The sequence below is a fragment of the Leopardus geoffroyi genome, chromosome D3, assembly GCF_018350155.1.
Source record: "Leopardus geoffroyi isolate Oge1 chromosome D3, O.geoffroyi_Oge1_pat1.0, whole genome shotgun sequence".
In the NCBI taxonomy this organism is placed as follows: domain Eukaryota; kingdom Metazoa; phylum Chordata; class Mammalia; order Carnivora; family Felidae; genus Leopardus; species Leopardus geoffroyi.
Genome location: NC_059339.1, coordinates 20,950,003 through 20,969,492, shown reverse-complemented (window position 1 = coordinate 20,969,492; position 19,490 = coordinate 20,950,003). Strand labels below are relative to the sequence as shown.

General features: G+C 48.2%; 1 long non-coding RNA gene and 3 gene segments (V, D, J or C); all 4 read left to right on the top strand.

Moving 5' to 3' along the window:
* Positions 1 to 19,490, top strand: part of LOC123587586 — a 1,001,573-nt gene that overhangs the window by 89,715 nt on the left and 892,368 nt on the right.
* On the top strand, positions 2,555 to 3,436 carry LOC123587597. The segment is given in 2 exon segments: positions 2,555 to 2,682; positions 2,800 to 3,436. Coding segments are annotated over 2 exon segments (405 nt in total).
* On the top strand, positions 6,678 to 10,135 carry LOC123587617. Its single transcript, XR_006707417.1, has 2 exons — positions 6,678 to 6,755; positions 9,934 to 10,135. It is a non-coding gene; the product is annotated as an uncharacterized LOC123587617 (long non-coding RNA).
* LOC123588341 lies at positions 12,446 to 13,068 on the top strand. The segment is given in 2 exon segments: positions 12,446 to 12,573; positions 12,695 to 13,068. Coding segments are annotated over 2 exon segments (420 nt in total).

Genomic DNA, 19,490 nt, shown 5'->3' with positions numbered 1-19,490 from the left:
TTTAAGTTTGTTTTTGAGAGAGAGAGAGAGACAGAGAAAGAAAGAGGGGAAGAGAGAGAGAAACCCAAGCAGATTCTGCACTGTCAGCACAGAACCCTCTGATGGGCTCGATGCCATGAACCGTGAGACCACAACGTGTGCAGAAATCATGAACAGTACTCTGTGCCATCCTGGTGCCCCAGAAATGATTCTTTCTACGATTGTCATTCAGTAGCTGGTGTCAATAGCACCCTAGCACAAAACAGACAAAAATGGAATATGTCACACAAATAAGCAGAAAACTATTTCAAAGAAAATACTAAAAAAACAGTATTCAGTTATATACATGTATCACAAGAAATACACACAACGATGAAATGGGGTGTATTGTGGGGATGCAAGGCCAGTTTTATATTAAACAATCAGTCAATGTAATCTCCAATATTAACAGGCCAAATAAGAAAAAATCCTGGAGCACCAGATTGTCTCAGTTAAGCATAGGACTCTTGATTTCAGCTCAGGTCATGATCTCAGGGTTCCTGAGGTCAAGTGCTCCATGGGGCTCCACGCTGACAACATGGAACCTGCTTGAGATCCTTTCTCTCCTCTTCTCTCTCCCCATCCCCAGCTCAAGCTATCATTCTCTAAGTAAATAAATGAATACACTGAATTTTAAAAATTATTTAAAAAAAAACCTGGTCTTATCAATCAATACAGAAAAAGCATTTCACACAATGCAAAACCTATTCATGACAAAGAATGAGAATGAATGAGTGAATGAATGAATGAATGAATGAATGAAAAAGACAACATTTCTCAGAGAATGAAAATAGAGGAGCACATCCTCAGCTTGGTAAAGAAAATGATGAAACACCACAGCTAACACACACTGAGGTGAAGCTCTGAAAGCTTTTCCCCCAGGGTGGCAACCAAGGTCATCATGTCCAGTCTCAACACTACTGTTAGCCATAGGACTGGATGTGCCTGACCAAACCATAAGGCAAGTCAAACAATGAGAGGCATACAGACTAAGGAGAACAAGAGCCAATTGTCCCTATTTTCAGGCCAGAGGATGATATACGGGAAAAATTCAAAGGGAGCTATGAATATGTATGTAAATATATGAATTCAAAGGGTAATAAGCAATTTCGGGAAGGTGGCGGAACACAAGATCAACGTAGAAAGATCATTTAGTTGCGTCTATACGAGCAATAAACTTTTGAAAAACAAGGTAAAAATAACACTTCAAACCACTCCATGATGAAGTATTTGGGTGAATATTTAACAAAACATGTACAGGACATGGATGCTGAAATCTCGACAATGCTGGGAAATGTGATCAAAATGGATCCCAAACCGTGGAGGGATATGTTGTGTTTAAGGATTAGAAGAGTCAATATAGTAGAGATGACAATTCTTCCCAATTTGTAGAGAAGTGTAATTCAATTCCTATCACAAGACAGAGTGGTGTGGATGAAAGGTAGACACAGTGGCCAAAGGAACAGAACAGAAAACTCAGAACCAAACTCACAAAAGCATGGATAAGAAATACTTATGGATACTTATGGATAAGAAAACCTTACTGACAAGGTTGCAGAAGCCTTTCAGAGGAGGAAGGATGGCCTTTGAACAAATGTCCACAGAACCACTGGATGTCCATCGAGAGAAATGAATCTCACCGAAAACTCTCACTCCATAAAAAAATTCACTAAAAGGATTATTAACATAATTGTAAAGTATACAGTTGTGAACATAAGAATGGAAAAAGTCGTCAGGCTCTAGGGTTTGTATAAACATGTTTAGATAAGACCCCATTAGCACAAGCCATAAAAAAAACTGATACATTGGACTTCATCAAAGATAAATTCATTGTTTTCCCTTTCCTTGATAAATCACTTAGCCAATAAATGAGCTAAAAAATCGCAGATTAAAACAAAACCCAATTTATTGGACATTCGTTGGCATCCATTGCTACATTGCATAGGAGCTGAAAAACATTCCCAAGGTTTACAGATGCTACATCGCACACCAGTGCAGGGATGTGATGCCTGCAGCATCTTCTGCCAGATGTCAGCAACTTACCACTAACGGGAGGTAATGTTTGCAACTCACAGAGACCAGGACTCCTTCTGAGCATGCAAAACACTGCAGTCATCAAGGGCAGTATTATGGGATCACGTTGGCCATGATTCAGCCCAAGGATGTGTGAACAAACAGAGCTGAGGAAACCAGCTGGGCTCTCAGGGCTGTTGGACACAGTGAGGTATGTGCCTGTCAGTCAAAAGGGGGCGCTGTGGGAGTACCCTGTGGTGTCTTCACAACTGCTCAGAACCTGGGCCTGGGGACTGGGCTCTGGGCTCCCCCATGGGAAGTCGGCACGTGTGTCCCTTCTGGTGTGGCAAGGTCCCCCGAGCAGGGACCTGTGCGTTGTGCATGCAGGTGCTTCCTCCCAGGGTTCTCCCCAGTGGTGAAGCCAACCTCCATCGTCCCCAGGGTGTGTTCTTCAGCTGGGCTGAAGCACCAGGGCTCAGGGAGGGGCTGGGCAGTCAGTAGATGGACTTCATTTGCATGGACAGCTCCTCCTGTGGCAGAGGGTGGAGGAGAAAAGGAGGCCCGGGGCAGCCCAGCCCAGTGTGGGTACTATGGTCTATGTCACCATGGCTTGGACTCTTCTAGTCCTCATGCTTCTGTCTCAATGGACAGGTAGGGGCTGGCCTCAGGGGCACAGGGGGATCTCAAAGGGTGCTTGCCATGCTCAGCATCCTGGGACATTTTGCCTGCATTTCAGGTTCCATCACTGACGAATGTCTGTGTTTGCAGTTTCCCTGTCCCAGCCTGTGCTGACCCAGCCGTCCTCCCTGTCTGCATCTCCGGGAACAACAGCCAGACTCACCTGCACCCTGAGCAGTGGCTACAACGTTGGCGGCTACCACATATACTGGTACCAGCAGAAACAAGGGACCTCTCCCCGGTATCTACTGAGGTTCTACTCAGACTCAAATAAGCACCAGGGCCCTGGGGTCCCCAGCCGCTTCTCTGGGTCCAAAGATGCCTCGGCCAATGCAGGGCTTCTGCTCATCTCTGGGCCGCAGCCTGAGGACGAGGCTGACTATTACTGTGCTACAAGTTATGGCAGTGGGAGCAGCTACCATTACTCACAGTGACACAGATAACGAGGAAGTGAGACCAAAACCCCTGGGTCCACAGTCCTTGTCTCCGAGCCTCTTTTTTTGAGAAGCTTCTGTGGAGGCTCCTGTAGGGGAGAGTCCTCTATGGTGAGACCTGTCCTTGAGGAGGTTGAAGTGACACACAAGAAATTTAATAGAGAACATTTGGGAATCAACGGAGACCTAGAAAGTCAAAAGACACGCAGGCAAAATGAGATCTATGTTTTTCTGAATTACATGGAAGGAGGTAGGGGTCTAGTATTCAATGCAAAGAAATGCACATCACGGACTGAAGAAGAATAGAGTAGATGTTGGGAAAACAATGTGTGCAGGGCCCCTGGGAAATGATGGGACACAGAGGACTGTGACCAAACAGGCCCTGCTGGCCGCCCCTCCCCCACCACGGTCCCCCCCACCATGTCCATTTCCTAGTGCAGTTGTCTGTGGTGCCAGCTGGCTTCCCAGAGCAGGTGCTCGTACTGAATTTTTTATTCAGTTGAAGAGACATGAAGAGCTTTTCCTGTGTGTGTGGACCTTGACTGCTTTTTAACTCAAAATAATCTTCATCCCAGGGAGCCTCGGTGGCTCAGTCATTAAGTGTCTATTTCTGTTCGGGTCATGGTCTCCCGGTTCCTGGGATCGAGCCCTGCATGGGGCTTTGTGCTGACAGCTCGGAGCCTGGAAGCTGCTTCAGATTCTGTGTCTCCCTCTCTCTCTGCCCCTCCCCGACTCATGCTCTGTTGCTCTCTGTCTCAAAAGTAAATAAACACACAAACATTTTTAAAAAATAATAAATAGGGGCGCCTGGGTGGCTCAGTCGGTTAAGCGTCCGACTTCCGCTCAGGTCATGATCTCGCGGTCCGTGAGTTCAAGCCCCGCGTCGGGCTCTGGGCTGATGGCTCAGAGCCTGGAGCCTGCTTCCGATTCTGTGTCTCCCTCTCTCTCTGCCCCTCCCCCGTTCATGCTCTCTCTCTGTCTCAAAAATAAATAAATGTTAAAAAAAAATTAAAAAAAATAATAATAAAAAAAACTTCATGCCGAGTGGCTCATCGAGGGGAAGCCTGCCCTTGTGTCCTGCAGTTCCAGTAAGAATTTGCTATGGCCGAGGTCAAAGGTTGCTGTCTGCGTGCTTCTCTTGGATTTTGACGGTTCCCTGTCTCACCCGTGGGTCTTTCATCTATTTTGAGTTCATTTTGGATTATGGGGTAAGAAAGTGGTGCAGTCGTTCTTCTGCACGTTGCTGTCCAGTTTACTCCACACCATTTGTTGAAGACACTTCTTCCCATTGGATACTCTTTCCTGCTTTGTCCAGCATGAGCTAGTGTATAGTGTCCTGGACCTGACACTTTCCAGGTTCCTCTGTCTCCCCAGGAGTCATTGTCAACCTGTGCTCACCCAGCCTTCATCAGCGTCACAATCGAGGAAACAGAATCCCCATGAGCAGGAAACCCAGTGACAGCGAGTGTCACTGGAGTCCCATCAGCAGGGCAGGACTTGCTTTGAACACCTGCTCTCCTGGGATGAGGCTGATGCTCAGGGATCCGTGGGTGAGTCTCTGTCCCCATGGGCGGCTGAGCCCCCAACCATGTCTGGGCTCCAGGTAGCGCCTGAAGCTGATCAGCGCATTGATTCTGGGACAGCAGCCTCAGTGCTGCTCCCTTGGAGCTCAAGGCCCACGGGGACACGAGGCACACTCTGCATCCTCTCAGGGCTGGACTGTCACCCCCAGACACTCCAGTGACACCTCCAGCCAGGATAGGCCTCTGCTGAAACGTCTGTCTCAAGTCAGGGCTACAGGGCCTGTGACCTCAGAGACACAGTGCCCCTTATCTCCACCTCAGCTGAGTCAATATGGGATCTTTGAAAGAATTTTCTCGGTCAAATTGGCCTCAGCTAGTGGAATCATTCCTCTAATCAGCGGCGGCTGACTGAGCAATTTTTCTATCCTGAACATGGTGAACACAAGACACAGGGACTATTGCTTTACCCACCCTGAGAGGAGGCTGACCCCTCATCGTTCCATGCAGCAAACTCTGTGTTTGTTCATTCCACCAGAGAGATCAGTGTGAAGTTCACTGGAACAGGCTCCTCATGGTGTTTCCCAGGGCACCATGTTGGGCTTTCCTACTTTACCTGTTAGACCAGACCTAATATGCAGAATTGTTATTAAAATAATAATAATAATAAAAATGAATCAAGTGATTTAAGCAAGGTATTGGCCCCTCTTCAACCAAGAACTAAAAGTCACGTCTTTTCCATTATGTTTTCACGCATTTGGCAACCACTATTTTAAATCATATTCTGTCTGCCAGAAACATGGGTCCGGGGAAACACACTCGCAATTGAACCTGTACCTTCCCATTGACACTGTCACTGAGTTTAAATCACTCTTTCGGAGCTGAGTTTTTGGAAAAAATGACACACATTCATTTTAAGGTAACCGTTGTCTAATAGGTGATTAACACATAAAGTCTGCCAACAGGTCCCTGTCAGAACACCTACAGCTGTCACTCCTTCCCTCCTAGAACTTCCTGCAGGTTTGCCCTTTGTGCTCTGAGGTTAATTCCACACACAGCCTCACTTGGCAGGGCTCTTGCAGAGTTGGGTCTATGTGCTTGCAGAACAGATAATAGGAGGGAATCCGTGCCCACAGTGTGCGGAGGACTGTTTCTAAGCTGGTGGAAATGGTGACAGATGACCGAGTTTTTTAGGGCTTAACCCTTCTAGGAACAAACGAGGGCTTCTACACAACCCGGAAAGGACTGCTCCCCAACTCCTCAGGGCTGTGTGAACAGGTGTGGAAGGGGAGTTCCAGGGACCAGGGAGGAATCCCATAAGAGGAACGGCCAGCCTCCTGGACGGAAGGGAACACCTGTCCATGGAGACCTGTCACTGTTCTGAGCTTGATCATGATCTCAAAGGAGTGTGTGCCAGAGATACCAGCTCAGTCTTGACCATGAATGAGCAAGGGAGCAGTGGGGAGGCTGGAGCTGTCTCTCTGATGGGCTCTGGTCACCATGTCACACAATGGTGTGTCTGTGACTGGACACTAGGGGTCACTCAGGGCCTGGTTCTGAGGGGTCAGGGTTATTGACTCTTGGGATCTGCCACCTGGCACTGCCTTTGCCTTCTGCTCAGTGCTCCCATCTGGGACCTCTCCACCCCCTGGCCCCACACAGCCCCTGCCCTGTCCACCCCTGTCCTCCTCAGGATGAGGAACCAACCGGGGCCTGTGAAGGGTCAGAGAGCTGGGGGTCTCATGCATGGATGGGCCCTCCCTCTCTCAGAGGATGAAGAGGGGAAGGAGGGATTAGGGAAGATCTGCTCAGCAGTGGGGTCACACAGGGCAGGAAAGGTGATGACCCCCACCGTGGCCTGGTTCTCTCTCCTCCTCATCCTACTTGCTCGCTGCACCGGTGACTGGATGCAGAGACAGGGGAAGGGGCCCTGCTTCCTCCTCTTGTCTCTAGACCCCAGCCTCATCCTCTCTGTCTCTTCTTCCAGGGTCTTTGGCCCAGTCTGTGCTGGTTCAGCCATCTTCAGTGTCTGGGTCCCTGGGCCAGACACTTACCATTTCCTGCACTGGAAGCCCAGCCAACATTGGGGCCGGTTATTGTGTGTTTTGGTACCAATAGCTCCCAGAAATGACCCCTAAAGCCATTCTCCATGAGCACACTTGGCCTGTGGGGTGTCCAGACCGGTTCTCTGGCTCCGGGTCTGGCAACACAGGCTCCTTGACCATCACTGGGCTCCAGGCAGATGACGAGGCTGATTATCATGGCTCAGTGTGGGACAAGAAACTCATTGCTTATGCAATGCCCAGTCCTTTGGGGAAGTGAGACAAAAATCTGCTGTTTCCCCATCAATAGGGGTCCTCTTGCAGCCTTCCCTCTTTGGCCAAGTCAGCTGCTTCCTTCGTTTGGTGTAAACTGTAGTCTGAGAACAATTTCAAGGAACTTTGGTTAGCAAATGATCCATATTCTATTAACTTCAGGCCCCCAAGCCTGTCCTCGGCAGGAACACATTGTAGGAGATTCTCCTTCCGAGGAGAAATTCCTTCGTGTCAGGGGCCAGCTGTCCTGGGGACAGAGTCTGTGACAGGTCAGGACAGAGCCAGGAACAAAGAGTCCAGGTGTGTCTGAGTGTTGATACCCTACTGCCCAGATAATGTGCATCCACAGCACTTCCTGAACACCTAGCATGTGCCACAAATGACTCTAGGGATGTGGGACCCATGTGGACGTGACAGGAAGGGTCCCCGTGTTCAGGGAGTTGACAGTGTCTGGGAGAAGAGAGAGGACACAGAACCTAAACGTGTTGTAAAGGAAGGTTGTGTCCCAGGATCTTGAGGAGTGGTGAGGTCTTTGGGGTTAGAGCTCGACCACTGTAGAGTTTGATAGTGAACCCCATACCCGATGCCCAGAAATGGCATCCCAGTTGTGCACAGATAAGGAAGGATTAGCAGGGGAGCAAGAAGGTGTGACTTGGCAGGGGCTGTGGATGAGCCATAGTCAGGTTTGGGGCTCCGGATGAGAGGTGGAGGGTGGGGAAGGTCAGGGGCCTCATGATGGGAAGGAATCAGGGGCTGAGGATGGGGAAGGGAAGGAGAGGAAGAACATGAAGACTGCCTCTGTGTGAGCTGCTGTGGAGTTACATCAACTTTCTCTGAAGTTGTTCAGATTTACTTTGCACGAATCCTGGGAAAAGGGCAGTGTTAGTCCAGCTCAGTTGGTGGGACACAAGTCAAAATGTTAGGTTTGAGACTTATAGCCAGACATTGTGGGAAGCTATGGAAATCAGGTTCTAGTCCAGGTTTTAATGAACAGGATTAGAATCGAGTATTTACCCATGTGTTTATTGAAAAAAACTTTTTTCCTCTACGACCACCCTTGTTTTTACTCCTTACAGCCAAATGGACATTCATTTGTTTGCCAAATAAGTGTGGTTTCAAAAAGAACCTGGTGTGATGATTATTTACCTAACTACAGCAAAATAACTGTTGACCGTATACACTCTTTAAAACCTGCTTTGCTGGGACTTTTATAAGAAAGCTCTACGGTGAACATTTAGCAACCCCTGCAGGCCAAAAGTCCAGCCAAACTGGTGCCAAAAACCTGCCAGCAGACTTAGCCTGCAACGCCTACAGAGGTGGGTAATTTCTCTGTGCTCAGGGTCCCAGTATATCCCAAGTTTCCTGCACCTTCCAGAAAATGTCCTGCTTGACGCGCTGGAAGAGTTCCTGGGAACTCTGTAAGCAGGTGGCAGGCTGATACTTCCAAGAAGCTGCATTGGATCCATAAAGTCAATGTTAGGACAAAATTACTTTTCTTCTCCTTCAACACAAAATGTATTCCCTTCTTCATACTTTTTCCCCCAAAAAACACATGTCTTCCTTTCCTGGAACACATAGTCATTTTCCTTCTTATTGTTAGTCGTCTAAATTATATTTGTTAGAATTCCTAACTCTAGATACCTCAGTTTTCTAGTGAAAATTAAATAGGAAGCAACTGTGAACTGTTTGCTATGCCAGTATTCTTCAGATTAGCAACTTTATGAGTACATTTCACAATTTCTAGAAACATAATAAAATATTTAAATAAAGAACAACCCAAGTTTACTAATGGGCCCATATTTATGTTTATAGTGTTTCTGTACTAAGACAAAAGTAGATAAAGAGATGGTTAGTATGAACGTTTTATTATTTTATCTTATTTACCTTGCAAAACAAATAAAGAACTACAATTGTTAGGAAGCTATACTCTCCGTAGCAGTTGGTAGATTACATGCAATCCCTATCAAATGTCCAAATGTCTATTTTGCACTCTAAGAAAAGATGATCTTAAAATTTCTGTGGAATTGCAGGGACTCAGAACATCCAAAAAATCCTGAAGAAGAACACATTTTCAGGACTGACAACTCTAGATTTCAAAACTCACTGGGGCACCTGGGTGGCTCAGTTGGTTGGGCGTCCAACTTCTACTCAGGTCATGTTCTCACAGCTGGTGGTTTGAGCCCCGCATTGGGCTCTGTGCTGAAAGCTCGGAGCCTGGAGCCTGCTTCGGATTCTGTGTCTCCCTCTCTTTCTGCTCCTCCTCAGCTCACACTCTGTGTCCATCTGTCTCTCTCTCAAAAATATATAAACATAAAAAAATTTTTTTTTAGATTTCAAAAGTCACAAAACTAACTTACGAAGCTACAGTCAAGACCAATGCGGTACCGGTCTATGGACAGACAGAGATAAATGAAACATATCCCAGAGGCCATAAAGAAATCATTCATCTATGGTCAATTGATTTTCAAAAGGGTTCTCAGAGAATGTAGTCTGAAAAAAAGGTCACTCCAACCAATGTTGCTGGACCAACTAGCTATCCACAGACAAAAGAATTAAGTTAAACCCCTACCACATACTATAAACAAAAATGGATGTAAAATGGATCAAAGATCTAAATTTTAGAGCTAAAACTATAAAGATCATAGAAGAAAGCAAGAGGGAAATCCCCATGATTTTTGAGCTTGGGAAGAGATTCTTCACATAGGATATCATAAGAAACACCAAAGAAAGGGGGGGTGGTGATCATCAATTGGGCTTCTCAAAAGTTCCTATTTTTGTACACCCAAAGATACTATCAAGAAAGAAAATGCAACCCTAAGTACAACCGCATGTCCCAGAGGCCACTGAAGGAGATAAGAAATGCCTGGGACAGCCCAGCTCCAGCCATGGGTTCTCAGTAGGACTGTGACCACCATGGTGTAACCTCTTCTCCTGTGTTCTCTCCTTACTGCACAGGTAAGGACCGTCCTCGGTGACCCAAAGCAGCCTCTGAGCCTATGTCCACACCTTTGGATCAGACCTCCAAGCAGCTTCACCTCCATCCCTGCCCCATCACCCATGAGTGTCTGTGTTTGTAAGTTCTTTCTGCCAGCCCATGCTGGCTCAGACACCCTCCTTGTCCGCATCTCTGAAGAATCTAATAGACTCATTTTCACCCTGAGAAGTGACATCATTGTTGTTTTAAGAAATATGCATAATGGTGCCAGTAGAAGCCATGGAACCCTCGGCGGTATCTCCTGTGATTCAAGGCAGGGTCAAATACCACACCAGAGATCCCAGTGCCCTGTCGTTTTCTGGATCCAAAGATGTTTTGACCAATGCATATGTTCTGACGTCTCTGGGATCCAGTGTACAAGGAAGTGACTCTTAGTGTCATATATGCCAAGATAGTACCAATGCTTACACAGTGCTTTAGATCCATAGGGAAGTGAGAGAAATTCTCCCTCCACTCTCTAGACCTGGTGGCATCCCCTGTCAAGAGGTTCCAGGAGTGACTTTTGTTGTCAGATCTTCCAAAAGATTATTTGTTGTCCGGGAATAAGATGACCTGAGAGTGCCATAACCCTTCCTTCAGTTATGTCTTCAGAGTGGTCCTTATTCACCCTGTGTTCATATTTTCGAAGGCAAACTAGCGTGTTCAGAGTTACAAATGACTCAGTGAAGAAGAGCCTGGCTGTCTCAGTGGTTAGAGCATGCAACTCTTGACCTTGGGTTCGTGAGTTCAAGCCCCACTTTAGGTACAGACATTACTTAAAAATAAGCTGTTGAGGGTCAACTGGGTGGCTCAGTTGGTTGAGCGTCCAACTCTTTGATTTCAGCTCAGGTCATGATCCCAGGGTGTTGGGATCGAGTCCTGTGTCAGACTCCACACTCACTTTCTCCCTTTTTGCTGACATAGAGCCGTTGCTGAGCTCCTGAATTCCCTGGTGCTGGGCAGTGCCTTCCCAATGAGCAGATCTGAACAGGTCCTTTAACAAGGAAGATAGACAAAATGACTATCACACATGCAAAGTGATTTCCAACTTCATATGTCATTGTGGTATTACAAATTGAACAAGGACGTACCAGAGGCCTCCGATGACTATGGCTAAAGTTCAATACAGTGACAGCACCAATACTACCGAGGATGTGGGGCAGCAGGAACTCTCATTCACTGCTGGTGGGAGTGCGAAAAGCCCCATCCCTTGGGAAGATTCCTTGGCAGTGTTTTCTACGGCAAACAAAGCCTTAATGATATAATGCAAAAAGAACAGTCCTACAGCTTACTCTAAATGAGGTTCTTGTGTGCAACTAGAATATGCACCTAAATGTTTGTTGCTTTCTTATTTATGATTGCCAAGACTCGAAAGTGACCAAAGCATCCTTTAGAATGGGTAAACAATATCTGTATGTCCACACATGGAATAGGACGCAGGAGAAAGACATGAGTTATCAGCCACAAAACACATGGATGAAACTTCCATGCATATGTGTTAGTGTCAGAATCCACCGTGAAGAGTCTGCAACAGTGAGCAGGGGGGATGAGGGGCAGGGACCCAGGCCCCAGCTCCGAGCCCTGGGTCACTGTGCATCCCGTGTCCACCAGACGGCACTGGTGCTCCCCCAATCCCTCAGCTGGCAGGTTCCCTCTCCTTGTGTCTAGCAGGTGCTCTTGATGATTTGCACAGACAGGATTGCAAGTCTCCCAGAACATGGAGGTGAGGTCACAAGATGGCCTTGCAGTGGTCCCTGCTGGATGCCCAGCCCTGCTCTGTCCCCACACTTGCAGCACCCTCATCAGGGTTTGCTGTGTCTTGTCTCCCCTGCTCTGGAGGGACCCGGCATGCCCACGTTACGTGTCCTCCTGTGTGAGTGTGTGTCCCCTAGGTGAGCTCCTGTCCACATCCGGCACCCAGAGCCAGCATGCATCTTCTGAGCTGTATCATTGGGACAGATGGTTTCTATTGCCTCTTCCGTGTGTCTTGTCCTCAACTCCATAGTGGTTCACAGGTTGTACTGAGTCAGGACTGCATGTGTCCGTCTCATCAGACCCCATCCATGGACGATACCTGATGTACAGCAGGGCCTTTCTCTTTCCCTGGAGGGTCACTCTCAGGTGGTGGAAACACAGGCACCAGGGAAGCCTGCATTGGGAAAGGAGAGGTTCACCCAGGCACCAGCAGGGGGCACGGTGACAAGGTCTGGGACTTTCTGCAGGATGGGGGCTCCCTGCCGAGTAGCCCTCCAGGACAGAAAGCCCCAGGGCTGGACCCCTTGTTTCCAGTGGGGACAGGGCAGGTGTGTCCTCGCTGTTCCTGGAGGAGTCCCTGAACCTGGGCCTGTATGTGATCCCAGCATCTGCTTCTTCCAGGCCCACCCAGGGGGAAACTAGTGCATCACACAGTCTTCCTGTCAAGGGGCTGCAGACCTCTAAGTGCACAGGGGCAAGCAGCAGGGGTGGGTCCCATTTGCATGAGCAGCCCCTCCTTTTGAGCTCTGTGAACTGGGGATAAGAGAGGCCCAGGGCAGCCCAGCCCCGGCTCTGTGGTCTAGGAAGGGTGTGTGTCACCATGGCCTGGATCCCCGTCCTCGCCGTGCTCCTCTGCCACTGCACAGGTAGGGACAGGACCCAGTGTCCCAGGGTGGGCCTGCAGCCAGAGTGAAACCCCTGTGGCTCAGCTCCCTAATCCCATGTGTGCTGTTCCTTCTCTTCCCTCTGCTGTGTCTGTGTTTGCAGGTTCCCTGTCCCAGCCTGTCGTGACTCAGCCAGCCTCCCTCTCTGCATCTCTGGGAACAACAGCCAGACTCACCTGCACTCTGAGCAGGGACATCAATGTTGGAAGCCATAGCATATACTGGTACCAACAGAATCCAGGGAGCCCTCCCCGGTATCTCCTGTACTACTACTCAGACTCCAGTACACAGTTGGGACCTGGGGTCCCCACCCGCTTCCCTGGATCCAAAGATGCCTCGGCCAATGCAGGGGTTTTGCTCATCTCTGGGCTGCAGCCTGAGGACGAAGCTGACTACTACTGTGCAATCTGGCCCAGTAGTGCTGATCACAGTGACACAGACACATGGGGAAGTGGGACAAATACCCAGTCTGCTTAGGCCACTGTAGTCTGAGTCTCTGAAGTCTAATGTAAATTGAATGCACAGTTACTATACTTGGGTGTAGCTACTGCATCTGAATGTCCTTCTTCCCAGTTTCCTATCAAACAAACCTGTGTGAACTCTCCGGAAAATAGGAAAACAAAGAAAGACAAAGAACAACAACAATGAAGCAAACCAAAGACAACAAAAAAGTGATAATGATGCAGAAATTTTGCCTTGTGATTCACACGTAAAAATTAGAGCCTGTGGATTTCGCTTTTTTTGTCTTCACAAGGGTCCATCAACTTGCCTTAGATTTCTGGTCAGAGTCTACAGACCATCCGCGAGGCAGACAGTCCTCTACTGCATGGCCTGAGTTCCTCTAGGAGTCAGAGCAGAGGCCCTCCCTTCCCTCCAGGCTCCTGTCCTCAGGCTGACTGAGTAGCTCTGTGTCCCAGCGTGGAGACACTACGGAATCACAGACACAGAGCTGGCCTGGCCCACTGGCTGGGTACCTGCCCCTCATTTGTGATGTCGGGAGAAGGTGACTGCCCCTGGGAGAAACTGTGTGTGCCAGTCAGCAAACTTCTCCGTGGGGCTTGTGAGGGAAAGGGGGGAGTGCCACCATTGCAGCAAAATTCTCAGTCTGCTTGGGAGATTTTACAGTCGTGAGGTTCCTACAGCTGACACCATCAGGGCCCACGGGTAGCCTTGTGGCTGGTTTCTGGAGCCCAGAAAAACGGACTGTGTCCTCTCCTCTCTTACCACATCGGGGTTGCCCGTGATCCATGCAGTAGAGGGGCTGCGGGGCACCATGTTGCATAAAGGAAGTCTATCCCCTGAGCCTTTCCAGAGAAAGTCTTGTCATTTGTGACAACATGGACGAACCTGCAGGGCATGACCCTGAGAGAAATAAGGCCTACACAGAAAGGCAAATGCTGTATCTCATTTACATGTGGAACCTACAGGAAAAAGATAATAAAATCACTGTCAATTTTTAGTGATGGCGATGAGTTAGAATAAGGTAACACATATAAAGATGGAAAAGAGATTTGTGTGAGTGCAACTTCTTAAACATAATTTCCATTTTTCGCTAGTAATTTTTAATTATGAAAATACACACAACAGATATTTACTCTTTTCATTACTTTCTTGTGCAATTCAGAGATATGAACTATATTCGCCATGTTGTGTGACCATCACGACTCTCCATTTCTCAAAGCTTTTTATCATCCCAAACAGTAACTGTGCACCCAGGAAGGGAATGGGTCAGCTGGGTGTACAGAGAAGCCAGGGCCCCAGGAGCTCATGCCAATGCAGGAAGCAACAGAGGGCAGAGGGCAGCTCCCATGGGGCTCTTTGCGGATGTGTCCTGACCCAGGTGGGAGTGTCGTTAGGCTGTGCTTCCTACCCCGGAATGACCACGTGGGTGCACGCTCAGCCCATGGCACGGGGATCCGTGTGCCCGCTGCAGGGGGTCCAGAAACTCCAGCTTTCTTTCCCAAAATGTGTCAGGGAACATCCGTGAGACCTGAGGTCCTCCTATGAGGCATCTGCTGTATGATTCATGCCTATTCTTGTCTGAATTCCCTGCAAAATCCATGAGTGCTCTCCTCCAGACACTGAGGAAAGGCCTCATTTTCAGTCTACATTCTCTGTGCTTGTCAAGCGGAACTTGCACTTATTTCTGGTCTTTTTATTTATATTGTTTGGGTACTTTTAGCTTTATTTATTTATTTTGAGAGAGAGAGAGGGAGGAAGGAGCAGAGAGAGAGGGATTGAGAATCCCAAGTAGGCTCAGAACCCGGCTCAGGGCTCAATCACAGAAGTGGAGATCATGACAAGAACTGAAACCAAGAGTCTGACACCCAACCGACTGAGCCACCCTATTTCTGGCCTTTTGAATCTGTACCATTGATATATGTGTCTGTTTGGGGACTGATACCATGCCAATTATAGGTAATGTAGAAAATGCAAAGTTTGATAGATGATAGAGAGATAGAATATACTCACGTGATCTATAGCCATGCACCGTCATTGATCAACCTCATCCAGTTCAGTGCAGAGGTAATGGGGACTGGCCCGCCAGAATGGGAAGTGAGATGAGAAAACTGAAGTGTCCCCCCAGGTCCTCAGGAAAAAGGTTGTGGAGGGGCGTGCATGCTCTCCACTCTTGTGCTCACTGGGCGGAAACATCATCCCCCAGTGGTCGATGACTCTTGGCCCCAACAACACAAGTCTCTAAGTAGTGGGGGGAGCCCAGGGTGATTCATGCTGAGGAGGCCCTGTGTCTGCAGCAAGGACTGAGATGTGGTGGCACCTGCAGCACAGGAAGAAGCCCTGAGGGAGGAGAAGATCTGGCCCTGTGTGGGGGTGGACAGTATGCCAGGCTGACTGAAGTCCTTAGTGCCCTGGTGTCTCTCTCACAGCTCCAGGATGTCGCTTCCAGTCATGGGTGCGGCTGGACACCTAGACAGCAAGGGGCGCTGTAGGCCTGTGCCTGAGTGGTGTCTGTGTGGGGAGGGGTCCCAGCTGAGAACCCAGGCCTGGAGCCCTGCCTCGTGCCCCCTGCAAAATTGTGCCTAGAGGAGTTTCCCTAGTCCCACCCACCCCACACTCAGCTGTCACCACATTCAGTCCCAGGGGAGGGAGAGATTTGCATGAAGGCTTCCTCTCTCTCTTCCAGGAGGGGAGAGGATAAGAGAGGCTTTGTGCAGGTCTCTCCCTTGAGGGCTCAGAAGCACAGCCTGGGGTGTCTCCACCCTGGCCTGGACGCCTCCCCTCCTCACCTTCCTTGCTCTCTGCTCAGGTTACTGGCTGTGGAAAGCGGAAGAATTGCTTCCGGGGGACCCCTAAGTTGCTTGTTTACCCCATTTTGAGAATACACTGTGAGTAATAACCTGATACTGACCCGTGTCTCCACTGCTCCGTTGCTGGGTCCTGGGCACTGTCTGTGTTGACACAGGAAGCCTCTTTATCAGGGTCTGTGGGCTAGAAGGTCACCCTTACTCGCACTGGAATCAGCAACAATGTTGGGTCGTATTATGTGGGCTGGTACCCACAGATTCCCCACCGTGTCCCCAAAGCTGAGATGCTCAGAAGCACTGGGCCCTCCGGGATCCCAGCTGGGTTCTCGAGAACAGGGCCTCTCTGATCATCTCGGGCCTGCGGCCTGAGGACGAGGCTGGTCATTACTGACACAGTGCTCTAAGCCTGTGGGCAAATGATACAGCAATGTGCCCCAGTTTCCCATGGTCACTGCCAGTGACAAATAAACAGGGAGACCGAGGACACCCTGGAGGGTCTGAGGGTCTGACTCTCTGAGCAAAGAACAACTATGAAGAGTCAGTGACAGTATCTTCCCCTCGTGTGGTTTTCTTCTAAAAATAAGACAAATCTCTTAAGATAATTTACAGGCATAAAGTGCAGTCATTTAAATGGTACGATTCAGTGGTCTGTAGTATGTTTCCTGAGTTTGGCGAACATCATCAGGATCAAATTGACAACATTTCCATCACCTGCAGAAAAACCCCTGACCCCCGAGCAGTGAGTCCATGGCCCCCGTGCATCAGCCCTTTGGAGCCAAAAATTCCTTTATGTCTGCAGTGATTTTCCTGTTGTGCGCATTTCACAGGTGCCGAATCACAGACCACGTGCCCCCGGAAGCGAACCATTCAGTGGCATCAGCGTGTGCATTGTTGTAGGAACATCACGGGCACCATATTTAAATACAGGGAACGTTTCATCCTTTCCTCTAGAGACATGCTCATCTTGTGCCGAGGACACGCGGATCTATCTAGGTGGCTGCAATTTTAATAGAGGCTGTCGAAATAACATAATTACTTTCCATGATGGTGTGTAATCACAGATTCTTCTTTAAAAGTTCATTTTCCGTTGGCTATTGTCCCCCATTGTCATTTTTTATTTTGTAGATTTCTGCATGCTGAAATTTTGTTCAATAATTTAGCCGGTGTTGTTTATTATTATGAAAAATAATATTATGTGTTACAGTCCATATTTCAAGTTTTTGTCTCATACATTTTCCCTTTCCTTGTGGTGGGGTGTGGGCTCTGTGGCCTTTCTCTTTTTCCCATTCCCTCATGCCCGGCAGACTCTACATGTCTCCTCCCCACTCTTTTTCCTTAGTGACATATTTCCAGAGCATCCTTCCTGACTTGGCTTTCTCACCCATCTGCCCACAGCACTGCATCTGAGACCTCCCGTTTCACTATTGCTCGCCCTGGATGCCCGTCCTGGGGTCAGGGCTTGGGTCTCTCCACTTGCTGTCCTGTGTCTTCACTCTCAGGGGCTTTTTTGAGTGATGGTGGTTCAGATCCACGGCTAGCTTTCCCCTTCTGTCACCCACAGCCTTTTCGGGAACTGACTTCTCTTTCCACTGCCGCTCATGATTTGTGGTGTGAGCCTGGGCGCGAGGCCACCAGGGATTCTGGGCTGGTTTTGTGTTCACTTATCACTGATTTTCACTTCCAGGTTGGAGAAGTTGATACATAATGAGTCTCATGTGGATATTACTTCAGCTACTCAGAATTTTTCATGAAAAATATTGTTAAGTCTAAACTGATAACAATAAAAGGAGACCTCCCTTAACAACAGATACCTTTAAAATTATTTCATTTTTTTCTAACTTACTTTGATATAAAGGGTGAAAATGAGCAGACAAAGATAATTTTAAGAAAACTGTTACTTAATATTTGTCTGAAATTTCTTCTTAATAGCCTTAAATGTCACTAAAACCACAGGTAGAGAGTAGAGAGAAGAAGGCAGGTTTCCAAGTTAAGGGATGAAATATATTACTTAGAAGTGTTGGAGCTACTTTGAGTTCACTCCTTGGTGAGGTACAGGCAGAGGCTTCAGCAGATGCTGTCACCCAAAGGAAACTTTATTTGCCACAGATAAGGGGATCAGGGACAAGAATTATCAAAGCTGTGACTCCCTGAGTGGAGGCGAGTGGGTTCCTTTCGTTCGGGGTTAGGATGGATACCCAGAAAAGGGAGTTTTGTCATCTTATGCAAGAGTGGGCATGAGGTTGTGCAAGAATATGGAGAACAGGAGCTTGTGTCCCCATCGTGTGGTAGGTCAATGAAGCTTGTCCTCCTCCTAGGGCAGAGACTTAACGTTATAAAGAGGCAGAGGTCTCTGGAGGACACTCCCTGGTCCATCTGCAGTGGTGGAGCTGTTGCAGGAGATAAAACTGGTCTAGGCTCCCAGGCTCTTTCTGCTGTTTGCCTCTGAAATACGCAAACATTCCTGTGAAAAAGAAGGGTTGTCAGCGGGGGTCCTGCTGGTGACTGTTTTCACCTCATTAACCTTTGGGGCAAGGTTTCAATCCTGCAAAAACAACTCAAGCATGTGCTTTAGGTCAAAGTTTACTTCTGTTCCTGCACTGGGACTTTTCCTGTGGGTCATTGTCTCTGAAGCACTCAGGCTATTTCCTGGCCTGGTGGAGACTGGTAGGTTGGCATCCCCTTTGTTCTCCTCAAATCCTGAACTCCTCACCTTGTTGCATTTCTGTTTTCTTTTCCTCCCAGGAAAGTGCTCAGTATGGGTGCTGGGCAAGTAGCACCTGCAGGGCACAGACCACAGAAAATAGCTGGGGGCCTCCAATGAGTGCTCTTGGGGCAGGAAAGCTGTCTCCTCTTTCTATACAGAGATTTTTTCCCACCTGGGGACCCCTTCAGTTCTGCTTTCAGATGGCTCAGGGTATTTAGTCTAAAAACACTGTGCTAACAAGCAGCCTTGGGCGGTTTAGTCAGTGAAATGTCTGACCTCAGCTCAAGTCATGATCTCCTGGTTTGTGATTTCAATTCCCAAGTCCACCTGTCTGCTGTCAGCAAGGAGCCAGGCTAGGAGCTAAGGCAGACAGGGGGAACAACCTCAGGGTTAACATTAGGCACCTTTTCTTTTGTTAACCATCTCGGCTCTGGGCTGCTTTGCCTGCAGTGTAGAGGTCTGTAGCTCAATTTACCTCTTTACCTAACTTGGTCCTTTCCTCCAGTGAAAGCAATTTTTCTGCTATAGTACTAAGTTGGAGAGTGCTTCTGCCCTGAATGCCTAATCTTGCTTACCTCATATACCTTTGTATGGGGAGCCTTTGTGCCTGATCTTATTTTAGGCCTTTTTCGCTTCCTCTCTACTGTGGGGGTGCTGCACCCCTTTCTATTCTGGGGTGCCTTTACATCCCCCTAGTCTTGGGGTGCCAATCTGGTTTGCCCAAATTCAGTTGTGAGCATCCTATGGCTTTGTATTTCTTTATGTCGTATTAACCCCTTGGTGTAGGCCCGGGGGACTCCTAAGCTCATCCCCCACAGTGAACATCATCTTTTGTCATCAATAAGAAAACAAAACATGAGCCTGTTAACAATTAGTGGGTGATGCCATCAAACTTACCTTCTAGCTTCTACTTTCCAGTGTGGATTCTG